At 31.0% G+C, this 18,145-nt stretch overlaps 4 protein-coding genes and 1 non-coding gene across 6 annotated transcripts; 1 reads left to right on the forward strand and 4 right to left on the reverse strand.

Annotated features, from left to right (window-relative positions):
- Positions 1–538: 538 nt before the first annotated feature.
- On the reverse strand, positions 539–625 carry TRNAS-GGA (transfer RNA serine (anticodon GGA)). Its single transcript has one exon. It is a non-coding gene; the product is annotated as a tRNA-Ser (tRNA).
- Positions 626–2,268: 1,643 nt separating this feature from the next.
- On the reverse strand, positions 2,269–3,254 carry LOC145062326 (uncharacterized). The gene is made up of 2 exons (XM_079009942.1): positions 2,941–3,254; positions 2,269–2,780 (listed from the first exon to the last, which is right to left on the reverse strand). The coding sequence occupies exons 1-2, from the start codon at positions 3,203–3,205 to the stop codon at positions 2,524–2,526; spliced, it is 522 nt and encodes a 173-aa protein (XP_078866068.1). The 5' UTR covers positions 3,206–3,254; the 3' UTR covers positions 2,269–2,523.
- A 1,033-nt stretch (positions 3,255–4,287) lies between these two features.
- Positions 4,288–6,546, forward strand: LOC145063127 (ARM repeat superfamily protein). The gene is made up of 6 exons (XM_079010721.1): positions 4,288–4,848; positions 5,133–5,416; positions 5,503–5,631; positions 5,733–5,855; positions 5,940–6,226; positions 6,299–6,546. Exons 1-6 carry the CDS (start codon positions 4,407–4,409, stop codon positions 6,420–6,422), a joined length of 1,389 nt encoding a protein of 462 aa, XP_078866847.1. The 5' UTR covers positions 4,288–4,406; the 3' UTR covers positions 6,423–6,546.
- A 2,773-nt stretch (positions 6,547–9,319) lies between these two features.
- Positions 9,320–12,295, reverse strand: LOC145061881 (peptidyl-prolyl cis-trans isomerase CYP40-like). Of its 2 annotated transcripts, XM_079009461.1 has the most exons (9): positions 11,845–12,294; positions 11,176–11,679; positions 11,009–11,096; positions 10,882–10,934; positions 10,155–10,259; positions 9,977–10,052; positions 9,829–9,866; positions 9,655–9,738; positions 9,320–9,547 (listed from the first exon to the last, which is right to left on the reverse strand). In XM_079009461.1, exons 1-8 carry the CDS (start codon positions 12,013–12,015, stop codon positions 9,685–9,687), a joined length of 1,089 nt encoding a protein of 362 aa, XP_078865587.1. In that variant the 5' UTR covers positions 12,016–12,294; the 3' UTR covers positions 9,320–9,547; positions 9,655–9,684. The 2 variants fall into 2 exon arrangements, 1 of the variants encoding a protein (XP_078865587.1); XR_013687319.1 differs by lacking the exon at positions 9,320–9,547 and having other exon boundaries at positions 10,160–10,259; positions 11,845–12,295.
- Positions 12,296–14,647: 2,352 nt separating this feature from the next.
- On the reverse strand, positions 14,648–16,119 carry LOC145064481 (uncharacterized). Its single transcript, XM_079011924.1, has 4 exons — positions 16,113–16,119; positions 15,870–16,012; positions 15,440–15,780; positions 14,648–15,284 (listed from the first exon to the last, which is right to left on the reverse strand). Exons 1-4 carry the CDS (start codon positions 16,117–16,119, stop codon positions 14,648–14,650), a joined length of 1,128 nt encoding a protein of 375 aa, XP_078868050.1.
- Between the last annotated feature and the right edge of the window lie 2,026 nt (positions 16,120–18,145).

Below are 18,145 nucleotides of genomic sequence, written 5' to 3' on the forward strand. Positions count from 1 at the left end.
TGTTGGAAAACAAGACAAGAATTCTCTACAATGACACTGTAGACCAATGGAAGGGATGTAGCACAGCTTGGTAGCACGTTTGTTTTGGGTACAAAATGTCACGGGTTCAAATCCTGTCATCCCTACCTATTACTGCTCCTTTGAGCAGTAACGAGGGATTTTTTGAGATCAATTCACATTGGACATATCATATAGAATCTTTCATTGTTATGATACTATTATAGTGTATGCATACAAGATGTATTGGGGCCAATCCTTTTATTTATTTTGCTCCCTTTTGGCGAAGTAAATTAACCTAAGGTTAAGATAAATAAGGGTTTGATCCGGATTTTTCTTCCATTTAGGTATCATAGACCGAGAGGGAGATTTTAATTCCTTGTTTACTCTACTCTTTTCTTTACACAGTATTTTCTGTACCACAACCATTAGGAATAGAGAATCCATATCAAAGAAAGGTCTAACTGTTGGAATAGTCGTATCCATTGCTATTTGATCTATTGTGGTTAGTAAGATCGATGAATTAGGTGAAGGTACGGAAAGGAAAGAGAGGGATTCGAACCCTCGGTAAGTAAAAGCCTACATAGCAGTTCCAATGCTACGCCTTCAACCACTCGGCCATCTCTCCTACATAATGATTATGACCCAAAAAACTAAAATCGAGTGAATAGTGAATCATTCTAGATTATTGGTTTTTTTTAAAACCTCTTCAAACCACTTTTTGCTGCGCGACGCAACACACGCACAACACTTTTCCTCTCGCAGCAGTTTGTTATTTTGGAAGGCGTCAGACTAAAAAACCTCTGTGCGTGTGCTGCGTGACACATCACTTGACTTGCCTCTTCAAACCTATTCAACTTTCATTTTTTCCAAGTGTTTTTTTAGAATTTTGGTATAACTTTTTTTTTTTTTAAATTTGATTTTTTTTTAACTTTTATTTATGGATTTGATACAATTTCTTTTTATAGTTTCCATAAAATTTTTTAACTTGATTTAAAAAAAAAAAAAAACTTTGATTTTTCTGAATTTTTTTACCATTTCTGTTAATAATATTTTCAGTTTTATTTGCATCTTTTTTAACGTGTGTAATTTTTTACGAATTTTGTAGACATCGTTTGCAATACTTTCTTATTTTTTTTTATGTTTTTTTAAAATTAGATTTTTTTTCTATAATAAAACTGGTAGCTTCTTTTATATTTTTTAAAGTGTTTTTTAAAAAATTTTATATTTTTAGTTTTTTATATGTTCTTTTTAGTATTCTTTCAATGATTTAAGACTAGAATTATTAAAATTTCGGTGGTTGAGAACTATTTCCAGTTTATAAAATTAGTTTATTTATATTTTAGTTTACTGCAGTAGTCTGCAGATATTAAAAAACAAACATGCTTTTTATTATAGGTTGCAGCCGTTTGTTCCACCTCTTCTGCTACAGAGGATTGCAGAGGTTGTCTACAGACTTCATAAATTTTCTTTTCGAAAAAACAAACAACACGTAAGTATCATCCAAATTTTGATATATGTTTAGTAGGCCTTTAAGGCTTGAATTACTAGGTTGTGTATGACTTCTTTGAGAAATTTTGAATTAAATTGATTTTTGTTTTAAAAAAATATGATCAAAATATGCAATTTTTTCTAGTATTTGCTCATAAATAAAACCTACAAAACTAATAATCATAAATCATTGACTTGGATCTTAAATTTCAAAAAGCAGATTACAGATAATGGAAGTCAATCGTCAACGACAATAGCACATACGTTGGAATTATATGGTCAGCACTGAAATTTCACAATGGATAGCTTTATTCCATCTTGGACATTATATGTGGCACATCTTATTATATTGGTACGAATACTATAATATAAAATGCATAATTTAACAATTTTAATCTACAAAAAATCATAGGAATATTAATAAGCATATAATTATTTATCATTCAGTTAATAAAATAGTTATTAAAGTATATATTTATAATAATAATAATAATAAATTCTTAGTTAAATAAATCTTTGGCAATAGATATATTAATAATGATAAAGCCAACAAAAAATAAAGGAGTTTGACTTCCCCATTTGCATGTCAATTGTGTTGGTAAAAATGAAAATAATCCTATGTGTTAATACTGAGAATTTTGTTTATTTTTTCTTCAATTATATTTGACTATATTTGACTTATGTAACGATCTTTTATGTCTATATATATACCAAACGAGCTAAAACATAAAACTGTCTTATTCTTATTAAAATCTTGTTATGAATTAATACATACTAGAATGAACTAATAATTCCCTTGTTATCTCACTATATCAAAAAATGTAGATTTATCTTTTTTATGACAACTCTATTAAGACAAATACATTTCAAATTGTAGAAGTAAAGTACGTGAAGCACAACAAACAATACATAGAAGCAAAAAAGTAAATATTGAAACACTCATTATTTTCTTTTGTCTAAAAATGATAAACCTAAAACAATGAAAACAAACTTATTCTTCTTTCTTCAATTGGTATAAAATGAGCATTAAAGCGTTCAAAACCAACGAAACAACGGCATAACAGAAAATTTCATTCCAGATTGGCAATGAAAACCGTTGCTTTCTCCACAAGCAAAATAATATGGCTTCCATTTGTTTAACACGAACTCAAACCCTTCTCCTCCACCTTGTGATGTGTTAGCCACAAGTTTTGCCCATTTTAGATCACACCTCAAAAAACTCCATAGATTTGGTAGCAAATAAATGCTATGTGGATGTAAATTGGTAGTGCTAGGTGGATCAAATTTAAACACTGCAATACCACAAATTTCAACGTTAAATCACGATATGTATTTGATCAATAACATTTGTAAAGATTTTCGTTGAACAAAATATATCATGTTATTTAAATGAAAAAGACTTAGAAACTACATGCATGGTGTCTCATGCATGTCTTCATGCATGATACATACCTAGAGTGTCGTTGAAGAAGAATGGGGCATTTGTTCGAGCCCATTCAGTGTAATTAAAGCCAAAACGCCAGTTGTTAGATCCACCGACAATGATTCTTCTAGAGCTATGAAAAGGGTTCTTGTGTCTAAATGGCTCGTTTGTATTGTTGAAGTTGAAGTTCCAATTTTGGGGACCTTTTTGGAAATTCGCATTGCTTGATGCAACTGTGAATATTGCTGAAATTACGGCTATTAGGAGAAGGGAATGTGTGTACATCAAAGCCATTTTACTCGAGCTTTCTTTGATTGATGGAAAGAGACTTGGAAGTAATGAATTTGGCTAAGTAGGTGATTTATGAAGTTTGGAGAAAATGTGTTTATATAGAGATTAATGAGGCTAACAATTGAATAAGAAATGGAATTGAGCCTAAGTTTGTTTAGTTGGGTTGGTGTAATGTTGAAAATTTGTGGATTTTCAAGTTTTTGTGTTCTCATTTGCGTGCACAAAAATTTCAACATATGGAGGTGGATTATGTCCAAAATAGAAGCATTTTCAACAATTTGACCCATTATATCCTAAACGAAAACATTTCCTTAGCAATTTAATTTGTTGGTGAACTTTAAGTAAATTACGATGGAATTAGTTGTCATTTTTATTATGAGTGAGTTTTTTTTTTTTTTTTTTTTTTTTTTTTTTTTTGAAAAAAGAAACACGAAAGAAAATTGTGTGGAAAGACAAAAATGACCTATATGATTTCTAGTTATTTCTGTTGATCCAAATAATTAATTAGGATTGTAAACAAATTAAATGTTTAAATAACGTTTAACATGAAGTTCATTTATATAATAACGAATGAATATGAACACAAATTATTGTTCGTTTAATTAAACGAACGAAAACAAATAGTTGTTTCGTTTATCAAAATATGAAACTTTAGATAGTTTATGTTTTGGCCAATACCTTTTGTATTTTTAGATTTTTGCCATAAAAATATTTGTTTATATTCATATATGTTTAATTATATTTTTTTTTATCTCTGTTCATTTATATTTTGTTCATTTAAAATGTTCAAACAAATATAAACGAACGAACATAATGTGTTTTGTTAAACGGACAAACATTACTATTAAAAGTTTGTTTTTTATTTGTTTATATTCACTCGTTTGTTCGGCTAACTTTAATGAATGGACATGAACAAACCGTTTGCATCCGGTTTATTTACACTGGGTCAAAGGGACTACATTTTAGCAAACTGGGCCGGTTTTATAATTATACAAAAATGTGATGTGACTTTTGCAATTATTTGAATCCATGGGCAATTTTTGTAAATAGATTAAATTTGAATGTAATTTGTGTCTTTTGGACATTCTGGAAAGAGCTTAAAATTTTCAAAGAAAGTCTCACTCACACACTCCGTTTCCACCCTCATTCCACCACCGCCATTTCTCCGGCAACCACCTACGCTACCACCGGTGAGACATCAGGCATGGCCCCTGCAAAGCCCAGCATTCGGTCGATCTCGCAACAAGCATTCGATGAAATGGTTAAAGAAAACATAGACGATCTAGGTATGGACCCTACGGAAGCCCTAAGCGACGCCATCGAAACCCTTACTCTTCAAGGCGTAGATCTCTCTGGTATCGTCACCTCTACACTCCCCGGAGAAATCAATCCGGTGATCCAATCACTTGACAGAATCAAACAATTACAGAGTTCGGATTGGACAGACAAAGCAGTCTTAGACGAGGCGCGATGTTTGTTAGATCATTTGACGGAATTGTCCCGTGTTGAGGGATCTGGAAATGCTGCGATTGCTACAAGAAACGGAGGTGTAGAATTGATGTGCTCTGTTTGTTCGAAGCTTCGCGATATTGGCCGTGATTCTGCACTTGTATCGGCTTTGAATGCATTGGCTGCATTTCTCCATGGTATGAATGGTTAACTCTATGCTTTTACTTAATTTTTCAATGTAGTACCTGAGTTCTATCGATCTCTCGTTTGATTGATCCGATATCTGTGATATCTTTTGTCAATTGTGACATTGATTAGTGTTCTGGAGCATGAATTCAAATGTTCTGCTCCTTCATGATTGTGGCATCAGATTCACTTACAGGATTACGTATTCAATACTAAGTTTCTTCTTTGTAACCTTTCACCTTTAAGATCTTTACATTGAGAGTCATAAGATCATGAATACAATCTTTCAATGCAGATCTTCAAAGTACAGAAACTTTCAGGCAATGTGGAGGACCAAAAATCGTGATTGGTATCCTAACTGATGAAACTCAAAATGTAAACATCTTGAACAGTGCCTTCTCTGTTATTGCTGCTTCTGCAACTGGTAATGAGGTTCTCAAGGAAGCATATGTCGAATTACACATAGATGAGTTAATAGTTAAAATCATGAAGAACCATAAAAAAGGAAGCATCTCAAGTTTATATGATGCCATTCGAGTACTCTTAGCAGCTGATGATACCCGTGTAATCGCTTCACAAGTAAGTAACAATGAACATACAAAAACACATAAACACTTGATTCTAAATGTTCTTGAAACATTAAATAAATCATGCATCCCAATTAGGTTTATGGGTATGCTCGAAAATTTGCCAAAATTGGAATTGCTGAAGCTCTTGCTGAGTCACTTGATGATGAACTTAACTCATCAAGCCTGGTATCAATAACAATTGCACTAAAAGCCATTTCAGTGAATGTAAGTACTATACTTATCAATTATCAATTATCATATCCCATTAAAATTTATCTTCTATTCTTCTTCTCCTTCTTTTCTTGATCTTTCTGGGATACTTTCAGGATGAAATATGCAGATCAGTTGCTGAAAAAGGTGGTATAGATTCACTACTCAATACTATCGATGAATCTGGCATACAAGGGAACAAAACTGTAGCCAAATCTTGCTGTTCTTTGTTATCAAAGGTTCAATCTTTTTATAAATTTTTAATTTTTATATTATTTCCCAAAAAGGGTATCAAGAATCTTGAGATATTTTCTTTTGGGTAGTTGGCAGGAAGTGACTTTAACAAGAGTGCTATAATTGAAAGGAGAGGTTTGAATAGACTCATCACACTTTCAAACAGACTTCATGATGATCCTTCTGTCATTCAAGAGGTGATGACCATCATAAGCACCCTGTGCCTGCGCTCACCTGATCATGCAGCCATGGCTATGGAAGCTGGAGCAGGAGAGCTTGCAATTCAAGCTATGAAGAAGTTTCCTGAAGCATCTCAGTTGCAGAAATATTCATGTCTCATGATTCGTAATCTTGTTGCTAGGAATACAGAAAACAGGTGGATTATTATTATTATTTTTAGTTTTAATCAAAATTTGGAAATTATATCTTTTTAATTTTTTTTGGATAGGTCTATTTTGTTGAATAATGGTATTGAGAAGATGATAAGGAATGCAAAAGAAAGCCATAAAAGTTGTAGAGAAGCTGGGACTGATGCACTTAGAGACTTGGGGGTTGAAAATTATAATTCATAGCTATTGTTGCCTTAAAAAATGTTCATCTTTTTATGATATATGATTTTTTTAAAAGACTTTATAGAAATTGTTATGTAAGAGATAGGTAAGTTTTTGAGCCTTTATATGAAATATGTTTTTTTTACTTGGCAATGAATTGTGGTAGAAGAAAAGTATAACCGCCAGGGCAAATTTGTCATTTTATAAAAAGTCAACTACTTATAATCAGCTTTTTTGGAAAACAAAATAAAAATATTCGAAAAACTAATTAGAGTGTCTATATGGTAAAATGGGGTTTGTGAGTCATTAATTGGGCTTGATGGTAATTAATTGGTCAAAATTAGCAAAATAGTCAAACTATTTATTTTTTAAATATATATTTTTTTATAAATTAGGGTTTCCAATTAATCCTAGTTAATCATAGGTTGATTAATCTCTTGATCCAGTCGACTGATTAGTTACTGTCTAGTGATTTTTACAACCTTAATATTTATTTAGGTTGGCTAATGTTGAGTTTCTAAAATCTTTGAAGTCATGGTTATATAAATGTAAACAAATTTATTTATTTTTTTATAATATAAATGTAAGGCTAGAGTTTGAATTTAAGGTGGATGATTATCTTGTTTGGATGGTTGTGATGAGGTTTTATTTATTGGTGATCTCAATTTCATATTTGATTATAAATTTGTATCCTTAATGCATTAATTTCTTTTGGTACCTTGGTTAGTAAATAACCATTGTGTTCGTGGGTATACATGTGGGTATTGAGTATCCCAATTTATTATTTTAATTGACTAAAATTTACATGGTGAAATTTCCATTACCTAAAATCCTTTCACAATCTCATCTAAAAAATTAGTTGAATTTTTGTAATAGTTACAATTTACAACAATATTAACAAGTTTAATAGTTTGAACTTTTTGGTTCTTGCTTGAATGCTTGTGCCAACAACTCAACATATTGTCGACTTGGATATTGGAGAACCAAAAACCTCATGAGTTTGAGGCTCTCAACTTTGTGGTTTTAATTTTGAATAGGTATTTTGTATTGTGGAGTAGGATGTAAGTAGTATATACTAATATACATAACAAACTTTTTATTTCTAATCATCTATACATAATATTATAATTTTGAAAATATACATATTAATATAAAATTATAAGGATCATAAAATTTAAATGGTTTAGATCTAGTAATCCGACATATAAAATCAGAATATCATAATCATCTCAAACCTACAAAATAAACATATACCCCGTCCAAAACTCATTCCAAAGATTTCAAGATTGGTTTTTCTATTCAGATTTGAGTATTTTTGTTATCTATATTTCTTTGGTGTTATTATATAGGATCCAAGTACCTTAAACTTAGCTTAATTAAGCCTCAATAGTATGATAGATTGATGCACATTCAAAGTAGTTTTGGGATGATAGTGTCATGTTATGTGGAAAATTATATAAATGGTTGGTTCGTGTGACTGCATTAATTCTCATTCTCATTTGTTTCGTTTGTATTTGATGACCAATAAACTTCTATATATTTGTTTTTTTTTGTATTGTGTTGTTATTTGTATATTGTCTTAAACAAACATTTCTTTGAGGACATTTATGTTGTTGATTTTACCAAGTGCCATATACACCTTTTGGTGTGTCTACACAAAACTTTGCCAACTAAACACTACCCCACAACCAAAGGACTAAGGAGCAATAACTTCTAGTAGCTCTTTAGCTCCTCGTATAAAAATATTTGAGTGTTTTCTACGAAGCCATTGATCCTATTAATCTTTAACACCTTATATGAAACCTCAATCGTATGAGAGGTTTAAAATAATGTTTTCAAATAAAATTTTCATAAACCATTAAAATAAAATTATGCACAACACTTCCCAAACTTTTAGCAATAGAATATATTATCAAAAGTGTATATGATGACATTGCAATTAATAAAAGTAAATAATAAACTATTATTCGGTTTTTTACTATTAATAAAAGTAAATAATAATAAATTGTTATTCGGTTTTTTTACTATTCAGTTCTTATTTTATAAATCAAATAAATCCGTAATCCAATATAATAATTCTGTTTTGCTGAAAACCAATAAAAAAAATATGAATATTTGTATCAAATAGTCTGATCCGAATTGTCTAATTGGATAATTCAGTTTTATCCATACAGTGAACAACTCTATAAACACTGGTTGTCACAAAAACTCTAAAATTTCAAGAACAAATCTAAAATCCGATGAATAATTTAGAATTTTTGAGTAAAAAGTTAATTTTTTAAGTAAATAAAAAGTTAAACTAATATAGTAAATATGAACTGTATACAATATTATGGCATTAAGTCAGACATTAGATTGAAAAAATGTGACATTAAACACTTCGAAATTAATATTTCAGACATAAGTATAGAGATTTTTTTTGAAAAAAAAGTGAAAAAAAAAAAAAGTCTGGATTTTGAAGATCAAATTTGAAATGGAGCATTTGTAAGTAAACGGTCATTTTTTTAAAAACTGAAAAAATGGTTATTTTCTTTAAAAGCTCATTTATAATAGTTACGTTACTTAATATCTCTTCTATAAAATACAACAAAAAAAGGACATTAAGACTTTTAAAACGACATTTAACATTTTTTTCATTTCATGTATATCTAAAGCCATAAGTTTTTGGAGCAATGAAGGTAATCTAAAAGTAAAACAAAATTAAAAATATGTTTATATATATATATATATATATATATATATATATATATATATATATATATATATATATATTGTATAAAATAAATTTATAATAAATTATGTTCAGAGCTTTTTTATTAAATTATGTTATTTAACCAATTGTTCAGAGCTTTTTTGTACATAACATAAAATCAAAGTCAAAATTGAATTTTACAATGCCATAAATACTAATTAGTGAATTGTAGCAAATTATGTCATTTATTTTAGTTTAGAAATTTTGAAAGATGCAACTCACACCATTTAAATACATCTTAAATATACCACACCCAATAATACATTTTGTGTACACTTTATTTGATTCAATCCAATTCGAAACAAGTTTCTATAAAATTCTCAATTCTCTACATTTTAAAATTCGTAGGAAACACCCGACTATAAAAGGGAAGAATCCGACAAAATTTACGACCCTGAGATTAAAAAAAAAAAAAAAACATAAAATCATATAGTAAAAAAAACCAAAATAAATTTCCATAACTATTATATTTAAAGATTGAAACATTGTTATCCAAAATACCTCATTAATGAAAAAATAGGTCCCACATAACTATGAGAAGATCTTGGAGTATGCCTTCTTCTCTCTCTCAACTCTATCAGCCTCCTACTTATGCAAATTTATAAAAAGAAATAATTAAAATTTCATATTGAATATTGCATGTAATGTAAAAAAATTAAAAAAAAAGTAACAAACCTTCCTCAATGCAGCATTGAGTTCCCTTCTTATTCCACCTGGAAATACATATGTTTAATCATATAAATATTTATAAAATTTGATTTTTATTAAAGAATGGAAATATAAAAAGAGTAGTTTTTAATAAATGAATTGTTTATTATCTAACCATCATTTGGTTCCAAATCTTTTGCTTTCTTGAAACTATTTATTGCAGCATCTATCTCATTGAGTGCCATATGTGCCTATATGATGAACACAGTTATTATTTATTTATTTTTTTTAACAATAATTAAACATCATTTTATTAAGTGAAATTGATTTTAATAAATGATGAAATGACCAACCTGACCTTGGCGAAACCAAGCTTTCGCATTGTTTCCACCGTCACGCAAAGCAAATTCTGTGTCCAACAATGCTCCTTTCGCGTCACCTATTTTTAACTTACAAGCCTGAGGGGTAAAAAAGGAATTTTGGGTCGTTAATTGAGATAGAGCTTATATTTCTACAATTAGATCGTGTATTGGTTTATCATAAAACAAAATATACATAAGATTTGTTTCTTTTCTAGACCAAATATATGACTAAATGACCATTTTGCCCTTACATTACAAAGAAATAAATTTCACGATGTTCATCAATTTTAATGTAAGATGAGTTTAGAGGAAAAAAGAAGAAATATAATTACAAAGAAACAAACCGTCTGAACGTGACTAAATGACCATTTTACCCTTACATTACAAAGAAACAAATTTCACATGTGTCTAAATGACCATTTTACCCTTACATTACAAAGAAACAAATTTCATGATGTTCATCAATTTTAGTGTAAGAGTAGTTGAGACGAAAAAAAAAAAAAATACAATTACAAAGAAGCAAACCGTTTGAATGTGACTAAATGACCATTTTACCCTTATATTACAAAGAAACAAATTTCACGATGTTCATCGATTTTAGTGTAAGAGGAGTTGAGAGGAAAAAAGAAGAAATAGAATTATGTAAAAAGCTCATATCTTAATAAATTATATCCACGTTAAGTAAAAAAGAAACAACAAATCAGAGAGATTAACTTACAGCACTATTTGTGAATATCTGAGCCTTTTTCTTCCCAAGAGAAATACTTCGGTCTGCAAAAATTTTAACAAATAAATGGAAAAATTAAATCTTTATCTTTATAACCAATAAAGAAATGTTGATATACCATCATCGATTCCTTCTTTCTCCCAACAGAGATCCAAATATCGCACAGCTTTCTTATACTTTCTGAGAGCCATTTTATGATCTTGCTTCTGTAGATAACAATGAGATAAAGATTTAAAGGTATGCAAATTCCAACATGAAAACTGAAACGATTTATATATAAAGTACCTTGAAAGCTTCATTTCCACAAGCTCTGATTGAATCAACAGCATCCAACCACCAAGAAAGTTCAACAGAACCATTGTCGATATCTGCAGGCCAATCAGGATACACATCTCCATCTTTGAAAAAATTCCCAATTCCATCATCTTCACCTTCTTTGATTTCTCCACAATCTGCAATTACAACATCTAAAGTGGGGGAATCATTGTCGCTAGTAGGAACATGTTCAATTGACTTCAAAACTCCCATTCCTTTAACTATCCTTCCAAACACAACATGCTTTCCATCTAAATGAGGAGTGCGAGTTGTAGTGATGAGAAATTGAGATCCGTTTGTGTTGGGGCCGGAGTTTGCCATTGATAACATTCCTTTTCTTTCATGTTTCATTTCGAAATTCTCATCTTCGAAGTTTGAACCATAGATCGATTCTCCTCCATTAGTGTCATGACCTGAAGAAATGTCGCCGCCTTCGATCATACAGCTTTTGATGAGCTTGTGGAATCGAACTCCCTGTAGGCGTTGACACAATCGTTCATCAGTCAACTATTGAACTTTTCCGATGCGTTTTTCATGTTAATTTCAGTATTCAAGAACAATTCATACGTTTTTCGAATTCCAAATCAGAAACAGTTTATCCAAAACTACAAAAATCAGGAAGCATAACAAAAGAAAAACCTTATAGTGAAGGGGAACGCCGGTGATAGGGCTAACACCCTTTTCTCCGGTACAGAGTGCTCTGAAATTCTCGGAAGTTTTGGGGACAATATCAGTAAACAATTCCACCACTATTCTTCCCTCTAGTTCTCCATTAATGCTAATATCAAGATAACACCTCCCTCTCCTCATCTTTTTCTGTATCACTCTGTGAAGATGAAGATGAAAGGTCTATCTATGTTAATGGCAGCTTGTAACTGCAACTCAGCTACTGTATATATACATATTCGATGTATATATGTGTAGAAGAGACAAAAAAACGAAATAGAAATTGGAATTGAAACCCTAAAAAGGAATCGTGGTGTGTATATGAATAATGAATGAATCGAGGAATCGCATGGACAGGGTGACACTCCTGTCCCCTTTTTATCTAACTTCAATTTTGTTTCGCCATTTTCAATGCTTATTCTTTCTTTCTAAATTTGTCATATCATAATCATCAACTTTTTCATATACTTTATAAAAATAACAAAAAAAGATATTAAAAGGTTTTTTTGAAAAATTATTATTTTGCATTTACCTTCATGGGTTAATATTATCAACCACGCAGTATAAACCAAAATATCTTTTTTTTTTTTTTTTTTTTTAGATTTACAACAACTATTAATATTTCTTTATTATATTTTAAATCACATATTTAAGTATATTTTGAATAATTTAAGCATCATATGGACGATTTAATATGCAACATTGATAAGTGTACTAAATACCCTAGACCAAGTCTAAGGAGGTGTTTATTGTTTATTCTCACAATAAGCTAATTTAAGTGTTTGGATAAAATCCAGTTTATTAAACTAAATAAGCTAATTTTAATAAGCATCTCTCCCCATGCTTATTGCTTATTCCCACCGCAAATAAGCAATAAGCAATAAGCTAATCCAAACACCTCTAAAATATGACCATAACAACTTCCTTAGATTATTTTCTATTAATCAATGTATTTTTTATATTCTTGATACGTTTTAACATAAAAACCCCATAAATAAATGTATGTTAATTTAGAGTACGATACTCAGAAAAAAAAATATGTTCCAGGCACACACTCACAACAAATCAAGAACACTTATTTCGGTCCGGAATATGATGAACCAGTCACGAATATGATTATACGATGTATCTGAAAGGGTGATTGGGATGTTATACTTCAGGCTCATATAGATAGATTCAGAACACGTGTTTTAGTTTGGAACACGATGAACTAGTCCAAAACAATTTATGATATGTTTTGTTTTGAGGTCATATAGACAAATTTCTTAAAACCTACCAATAATGAAGTAAATTATGATATAAGGTATCATATGTTGTCATTTTGACGAATAGGCGATGAATTGCAACTTTTCCATTAACACAAATTTCTTGAAATGGAATGATGTTAATGAAATCAACATTAAATAAGTTATAAATAGGATGATCCGGATTAATCCATAATAATGTTATGTCAACTCAACTACTTTATGTTATGTTTTTTCGGCCAGAAGAGTCCGAAATGAATCTAATTTAATTTATAGCATGTTAGATTTCATACAACCTTTAAGTTAAGTTTCACCAACTCCGAAACATACATTATTATTAGTATGGAATGATGTGTTCCGAACAAATTGACTATTTTTTTAAAATGAGATAAGTATAATCATCTTTATTAATTACCTCTTTTATAGTGGTTAGTTTAATAAATATCATATTATTTGTACTATATATTTTACCAATTTTTGACACTATTATCTTTTCTATTTTCAGTAACATATTTATATAACTTCATGTAATCGTAAAATTATATTTTTATACTAATATATGAAATATATTTAAATATGACACAGAATGTTTTATAAAATATTTAAATACAAATATTGAATTGGGTAATAAAAAAATGTTTTTGAATCTATGGTTGGAAAATGTTTATAATGGTAAATTTTAATTAAACAAACTAAGTAATATTTCAAACTAAAAAACTTTAAAAAATGTCAATAATTATGGATTCTTCAGCAAATAGTTGTTCTCTCTCTTTTTTACTTACTAATGAATCGTTTCAAAAACACAATATTAATGTTAACAAATAATAATAATATTTATTTATTTTCTTACTTATTAATAATTTGGGTTAAAAATAACAATTTTTAATTATTCTGTTTTCAATAATATATCTGAAAAAAAAAATCAAATAAAGAATGGCAAGTAGCATAATTATGCTCGATTATGACAATCTTTATGATAATATTTATTTAATATTTCCTATTAAATAAACTAATGATATAATAAAATACAGCTTTAAGTGTCCTGATAAAATTAAAATAGAAAAGTCGCAATCACCATGTCCCGATGAAATATGAAAAGCAAAGCATTGATATCACCTACAACTAAAAAAAAACAAACCATCTTTCGAATTCATTTCTTGCTTTCTTAGCCATCTCAAAGCATTGCAATTTCTTTCTTTCAAGTTGCCTTTAAAATATGATAATTTTTAGTTTATGAAGTTTCAGTTCCGAATGATTTTTCAGATATCGATGCTTGTGACAACGTTCAAGATAAAATTTATGGGGATAATCTAAAAAATACCATGTATTTATGAAAAAGAAAATCCAATTTTTATACATTTACTATAGTAACATCCAAGTCCGAAACGGTCCATTTGGATTTCGTAAACCTCAAAATCTATAATTTTATTTTATTTTGCAGTTTTTTTGAAGCGACAATTTTATTGATAATGCACCCTAGCAAGATACTAGGGGCCAGAATTTACATCCAATAGAGAAGAAGAAAGCATAAATTATTTACAATTTAATAGTGATACACGCCATTTATCCCACTCCATTTTTTCACCTATTTGGCTTCTATGCTTTCTCCAAGTAAATACGATAGCTTTGATGGAATCCACAATATTCGTCGGTTTTGATGCCACACCTCTAAAAACCCGATCATTCCTAGTCTTCCATAAACTCCAAAGACATCTGTATATAATACTTGTTAGTACTTCTTTCTTTTTTGGACAATGTCCCCATTTTCTGCCAAAATCTAACACCTCATTAACCCCAACAAATGATTGAGTGGGGATTCCACACCAGCTAAGCACCATATTTATAGTATCCTTCGCCAGACTGCAGGAAGTGAGAATGTGGCTAGTTGATTCCTCTGTGTCTGCACATAACCCATACATTTGTGATGGAACAGGAATGTTTCTCTTAGCCAACTCCTCTGCTGATGGGATCCTACCCTGTTTTGCTCTCCAGATAAAACTCACCACCTTTTTTGAAACCGAATTTAGCCACCAATATTCACCATCACTGACTGGATGTGATGCTCCGTCAAGTCTATTTCGCAGCTTCGCCACGCTAAAATTTCCATCCACCAGAAAATCCGAACTCCACGTTAAACCACCATCGATTGTGTTCAATATCTCTTTACATCTATATTCAACCTCCAAAATCCATTCTTAGCTTTGTCAATACTTGACCATACCCCACCCATATTATGTTTAGCAAAACAATACCAAGGTTGGTTTGGAAGGTTATGAAAACCACCTATAATTTGGGCCCAGAGAGATTGAGGGTATGTTTTTAACTTCCACCACCATTTGGCAAGAAGAGCCAGATTTAGGTTTCTAAGAGAATCCAAACCTGCCCCACCTACATCCTTTGGAGCTTTTAGTTTATCCCATGCAACCCAATGCATAGTTGCCTTTTCCAAACCACTCCTCCATAGAAATTGTCTTTGGATTTTTTCAAGTTCTTCAATGATTCCAATGGGGGCTGGAAATAATGAGAAGTAGAAAGTTAGAAGGTTTCTAAGTACAAATTTCACCAAAGTCGCGTTCCCACTAAAACTCAATGTCCTAGCCTTCCACACAGATAGTTTGGAGCGGGTTTTGTCAATTATCGGCTTCCATGCTTTTTTGAGTTTTTCCTATTCTTATTTTCACCGACTAGGACTCCAAGATAAGTAAATGGAAGAGAAGATGGAGCGCAACTCAATGGTCCGGCCCAACAACACACCTCCCCAAATTCAACTCCAACACCAAACACCCTTGACTTGTTGAAGTTCACCTTTAGTCCCGACATAGCATGGAAAACACAAAGTATTCTAGCCAGGTTGGAAACATTTTTCATTGACCAGTCTCCAATAAATAAAGCGTCGTCTGCATCAAAATAGGTAAGAAAGAGAGATGTTAGTATTTGTAATGGGGATCCCGTCAAATATCCCTTTCTCTCTGGCAGCTTTCATCATAACATTTAAACCCTCCATCGTCATTATGAAAAGGAAAGGAGATAGCAGATCTCCTTGCCTCACACGCTTAGATAAATTTCCAAAAATCTCTTCTTAAATCTGAAATATTTATTATGAATGAACTAACAATATTTCATGTCATTTTATATTAAGCTATTTCGCTTTTGGTATAGGACATGTTTGACACGAAATGTTTAGTGTTGGATTAATCGGTTAGTTACTAAGAAAAATATTATTATATTAGGATAACTTAGATTAAATAACTGTTTTTCCTAGTTTTAGTATTAGACGAGGATTCTATTTTATTAGTATAAATAGAGGGTATTTGTAAGTTATTTGTCAATCAAGTTCTAAGTCTCGTTTTCAGATACTCTTTTGCATTCTAATTTTTTTTTTCTTTTCTTGTCACTCTTTAGAGTTCAAGTTTGCAACATCAAATTTCTTTATTGTATTTATTACTCCCTCCATCCCAAATTGATAGTCCACTTTTGACGTTTGAAGTCTTTTTTCTTCAACTTTGACCTTAAATATTTTTATTTTTTGTTATAAATTACTTGATAAAACTTATAACAATGAAAAAACATTTTAAATACAATCCATTCATATATTGTGCATCAAGTATTATCCATCAAACACAAAAATATCTAAGGTCAAAGTTTAAGAAAAAAAATACTTCAAAAGTCAAAAGTGGACTATCAATTTGGGACGGATGTAGTATATTTACACTTGGTATCAGAGCGCTTTCATTGAAAAGGGTGTGATTCGATGTTGAATACAAGCAACCTCGGTTTCTCTTAATTGGGCTTGTGAGAGACTAATCGGAGGTGCCGAATAAATGGACTGGAAGACATCAAAGCGGGTGACTTTGATTCGGTTCATTTTGTGGGTGGCAAAAGACGGTAAAGGTGGTCGTGATCTTGTCTTGTTGTGCGGTGGAAGAGTTCTCTCAGAACAAGCTTGATTAAAGAGGCCGGGGTTGTCAAAGGAGAGCAAAAAGGATGTCACTGGTTAAAGAAGGAGGTGCGATGACGTATCAAGTTCCGGTTTTGACTCCAACGAATTATCCGATGTGGGCAGTCAAAGTCAAGTCGATTATGGATACACACAACATATGGGAGACGGTCGAACCAAAGGCGTTAGGTGAAGCATCAAATCAAAAGAAGTCAAAACAAGCCCTTGCCTTTTTGTTTCAAGCGATACCCGAAGACATGGTGTTACAAATGGCGAGTTACACCAACCCAAAGCAAGTGTGGCATGGGTTGAAAACACGGTATTTGGGAGTGGATCGGGTGAGAACAGCTCGACTTGCAACCTTAAAAAGGGAGCTTGAAAGTTTGTGCATGAAGGAGGGTGAAACGGTCGATGATTTTGTGATAAAATTATTATCCGGTTTAGCTTCAAAAGTGAGGAGTCTTGGTTACGAGCTTGAAGAAGTTGATTTGGTGAAAAGGTTACTTGATTCGATGCCTAAGTCGTTTCTTCAAATTGTGGCTTCAATAGAGCAATATTTCGAGTTGGGTTCAATGTTATTCGATGAAGTGGTTGGTAGATTAAAGACATACGAGGAGCGTATTGTTGGATTAGGTGTCTAAGCCCATAACTATAATTGGTATGTACTTGAATTGATAGCAGCACAGTCCTTTTGGGTTGCCCTCAAACCTAGCAACCGGACAAGGAAATTATGAAAGGAGAGATATTAATTTATTATAAGATTAATAAATTAATATAAATGAATTTATTAATATGTTAAAATATTAATATATTAATAAGAAATCATTTTGTTTAATTAATTGTTAGCCAGAAATTAATTAGAATTAATTTTGGGGTTAAAAGAATTAATTATAAAGTGCATGGACTAGTTTGCAATTATCTAATAGTTGAGTGGAAGGCTCCAGAACCTCCTTGGAAGAAAGTGGACGAAATCTATAGGGGAAACCCTAAGGATTTCGTCCAAGGGGGCTTGGATAAGGCCTTTGGCTTTGCTTAGGCCCTAAGCAAGGAGCATTAGGGTTTTTCCTAAACCCTAGATCCCTCAACTATATAA

Source organism: Lactuca serriola, chromosome 7 (assembly GCF_051521515.1).
Source record: "Lactuca serriola cultivar US96UC23 chromosome 7, Lser_US96UC23_V15, whole genome shotgun sequence".
Classification (NCBI taxonomy): Eukaryota; Viridiplantae; Streptophyta; class Magnoliopsida; order Asterales; family Asteraceae; genus Lactuca; species Lactuca serriola.

Excerpts from the sequence above, each read along its gene's own strand:
- LOC145062326 (XM_079009942.1), bottom strand. The coding sequence starts at position 3,205 with ATGGCTTTGATGTACACACATTCCCTTCTCCTAATAGCCGTAATTTCA. Across the intron at positions 2,781-2,940 it reads CTTCTTCAACGACACTCTAG|TGTTTAAATTTGATCCACCT; the intron begins GTATGTATCATG and ends GTGGTATTGCAG.
- LOC145063127 (XM_079010721.1), top strand. The coding sequence starts at position 4,407 with ATGGCCCCTGCAAAGCCCAGCATTCGGTCGATCTCGCAACAAGCATTC. Across the intron at positions 4,849-5,132 it reads ATTGGCTGCATTTCTCCATG|ATCTTCAAAGTACAGAAACT; the intron begins GTATGAATGGTT and ends CTTTCAATGCAG. Across the intron at positions 5,856-5,939 it reads GCTGTTCTTTGTTATCAAAG|TTGGCAGGAAGTGACTTTAA; the intron begins GTTCAATCTTTT and ends TCTTTTGGGTAG.
- LOC145061881 (XM_079009461.1), bottom strand. The coding sequence starts at position 12,015 with ATGAGGAGAGGGAGGTGTTATCTTGATATTAGCATTAATGGAGAACTA. Across the intron at positions 11,680-11,844 it reads GCGTTCCCCTTCACTATAAG|GGAGTTCGATTCCACAAGCT; the intron begins GTTTTTCTTTTG and ends CAACGCCTACAG. Across the intron at positions 9,739-9,828 it reads TCAATGCTGCATTGAGGAAG|GAGGCTGATAGAGTTGAGAG; the intron begins GTTTGTTACTTT and ends TTGCATAAGTAG.
- LOC145064481 (XM_079011924.1), bottom strand. Across the intron at positions 15,781-15,869 it reads TTGGAGTTGAATTTGGGGAG|GAAAAACTCAAAAAAGCATG; the intron begins GTGTGTTGTTGG and ends AAATAAGAATAG. Across the intron at positions 15,285-15,439 it reads CTTGCCAAATGGTGGTGGAA|ATGTAAAGAGATATTGAACA; the intron begins GTTAAAAACATA and ends GGTTGAATATAG.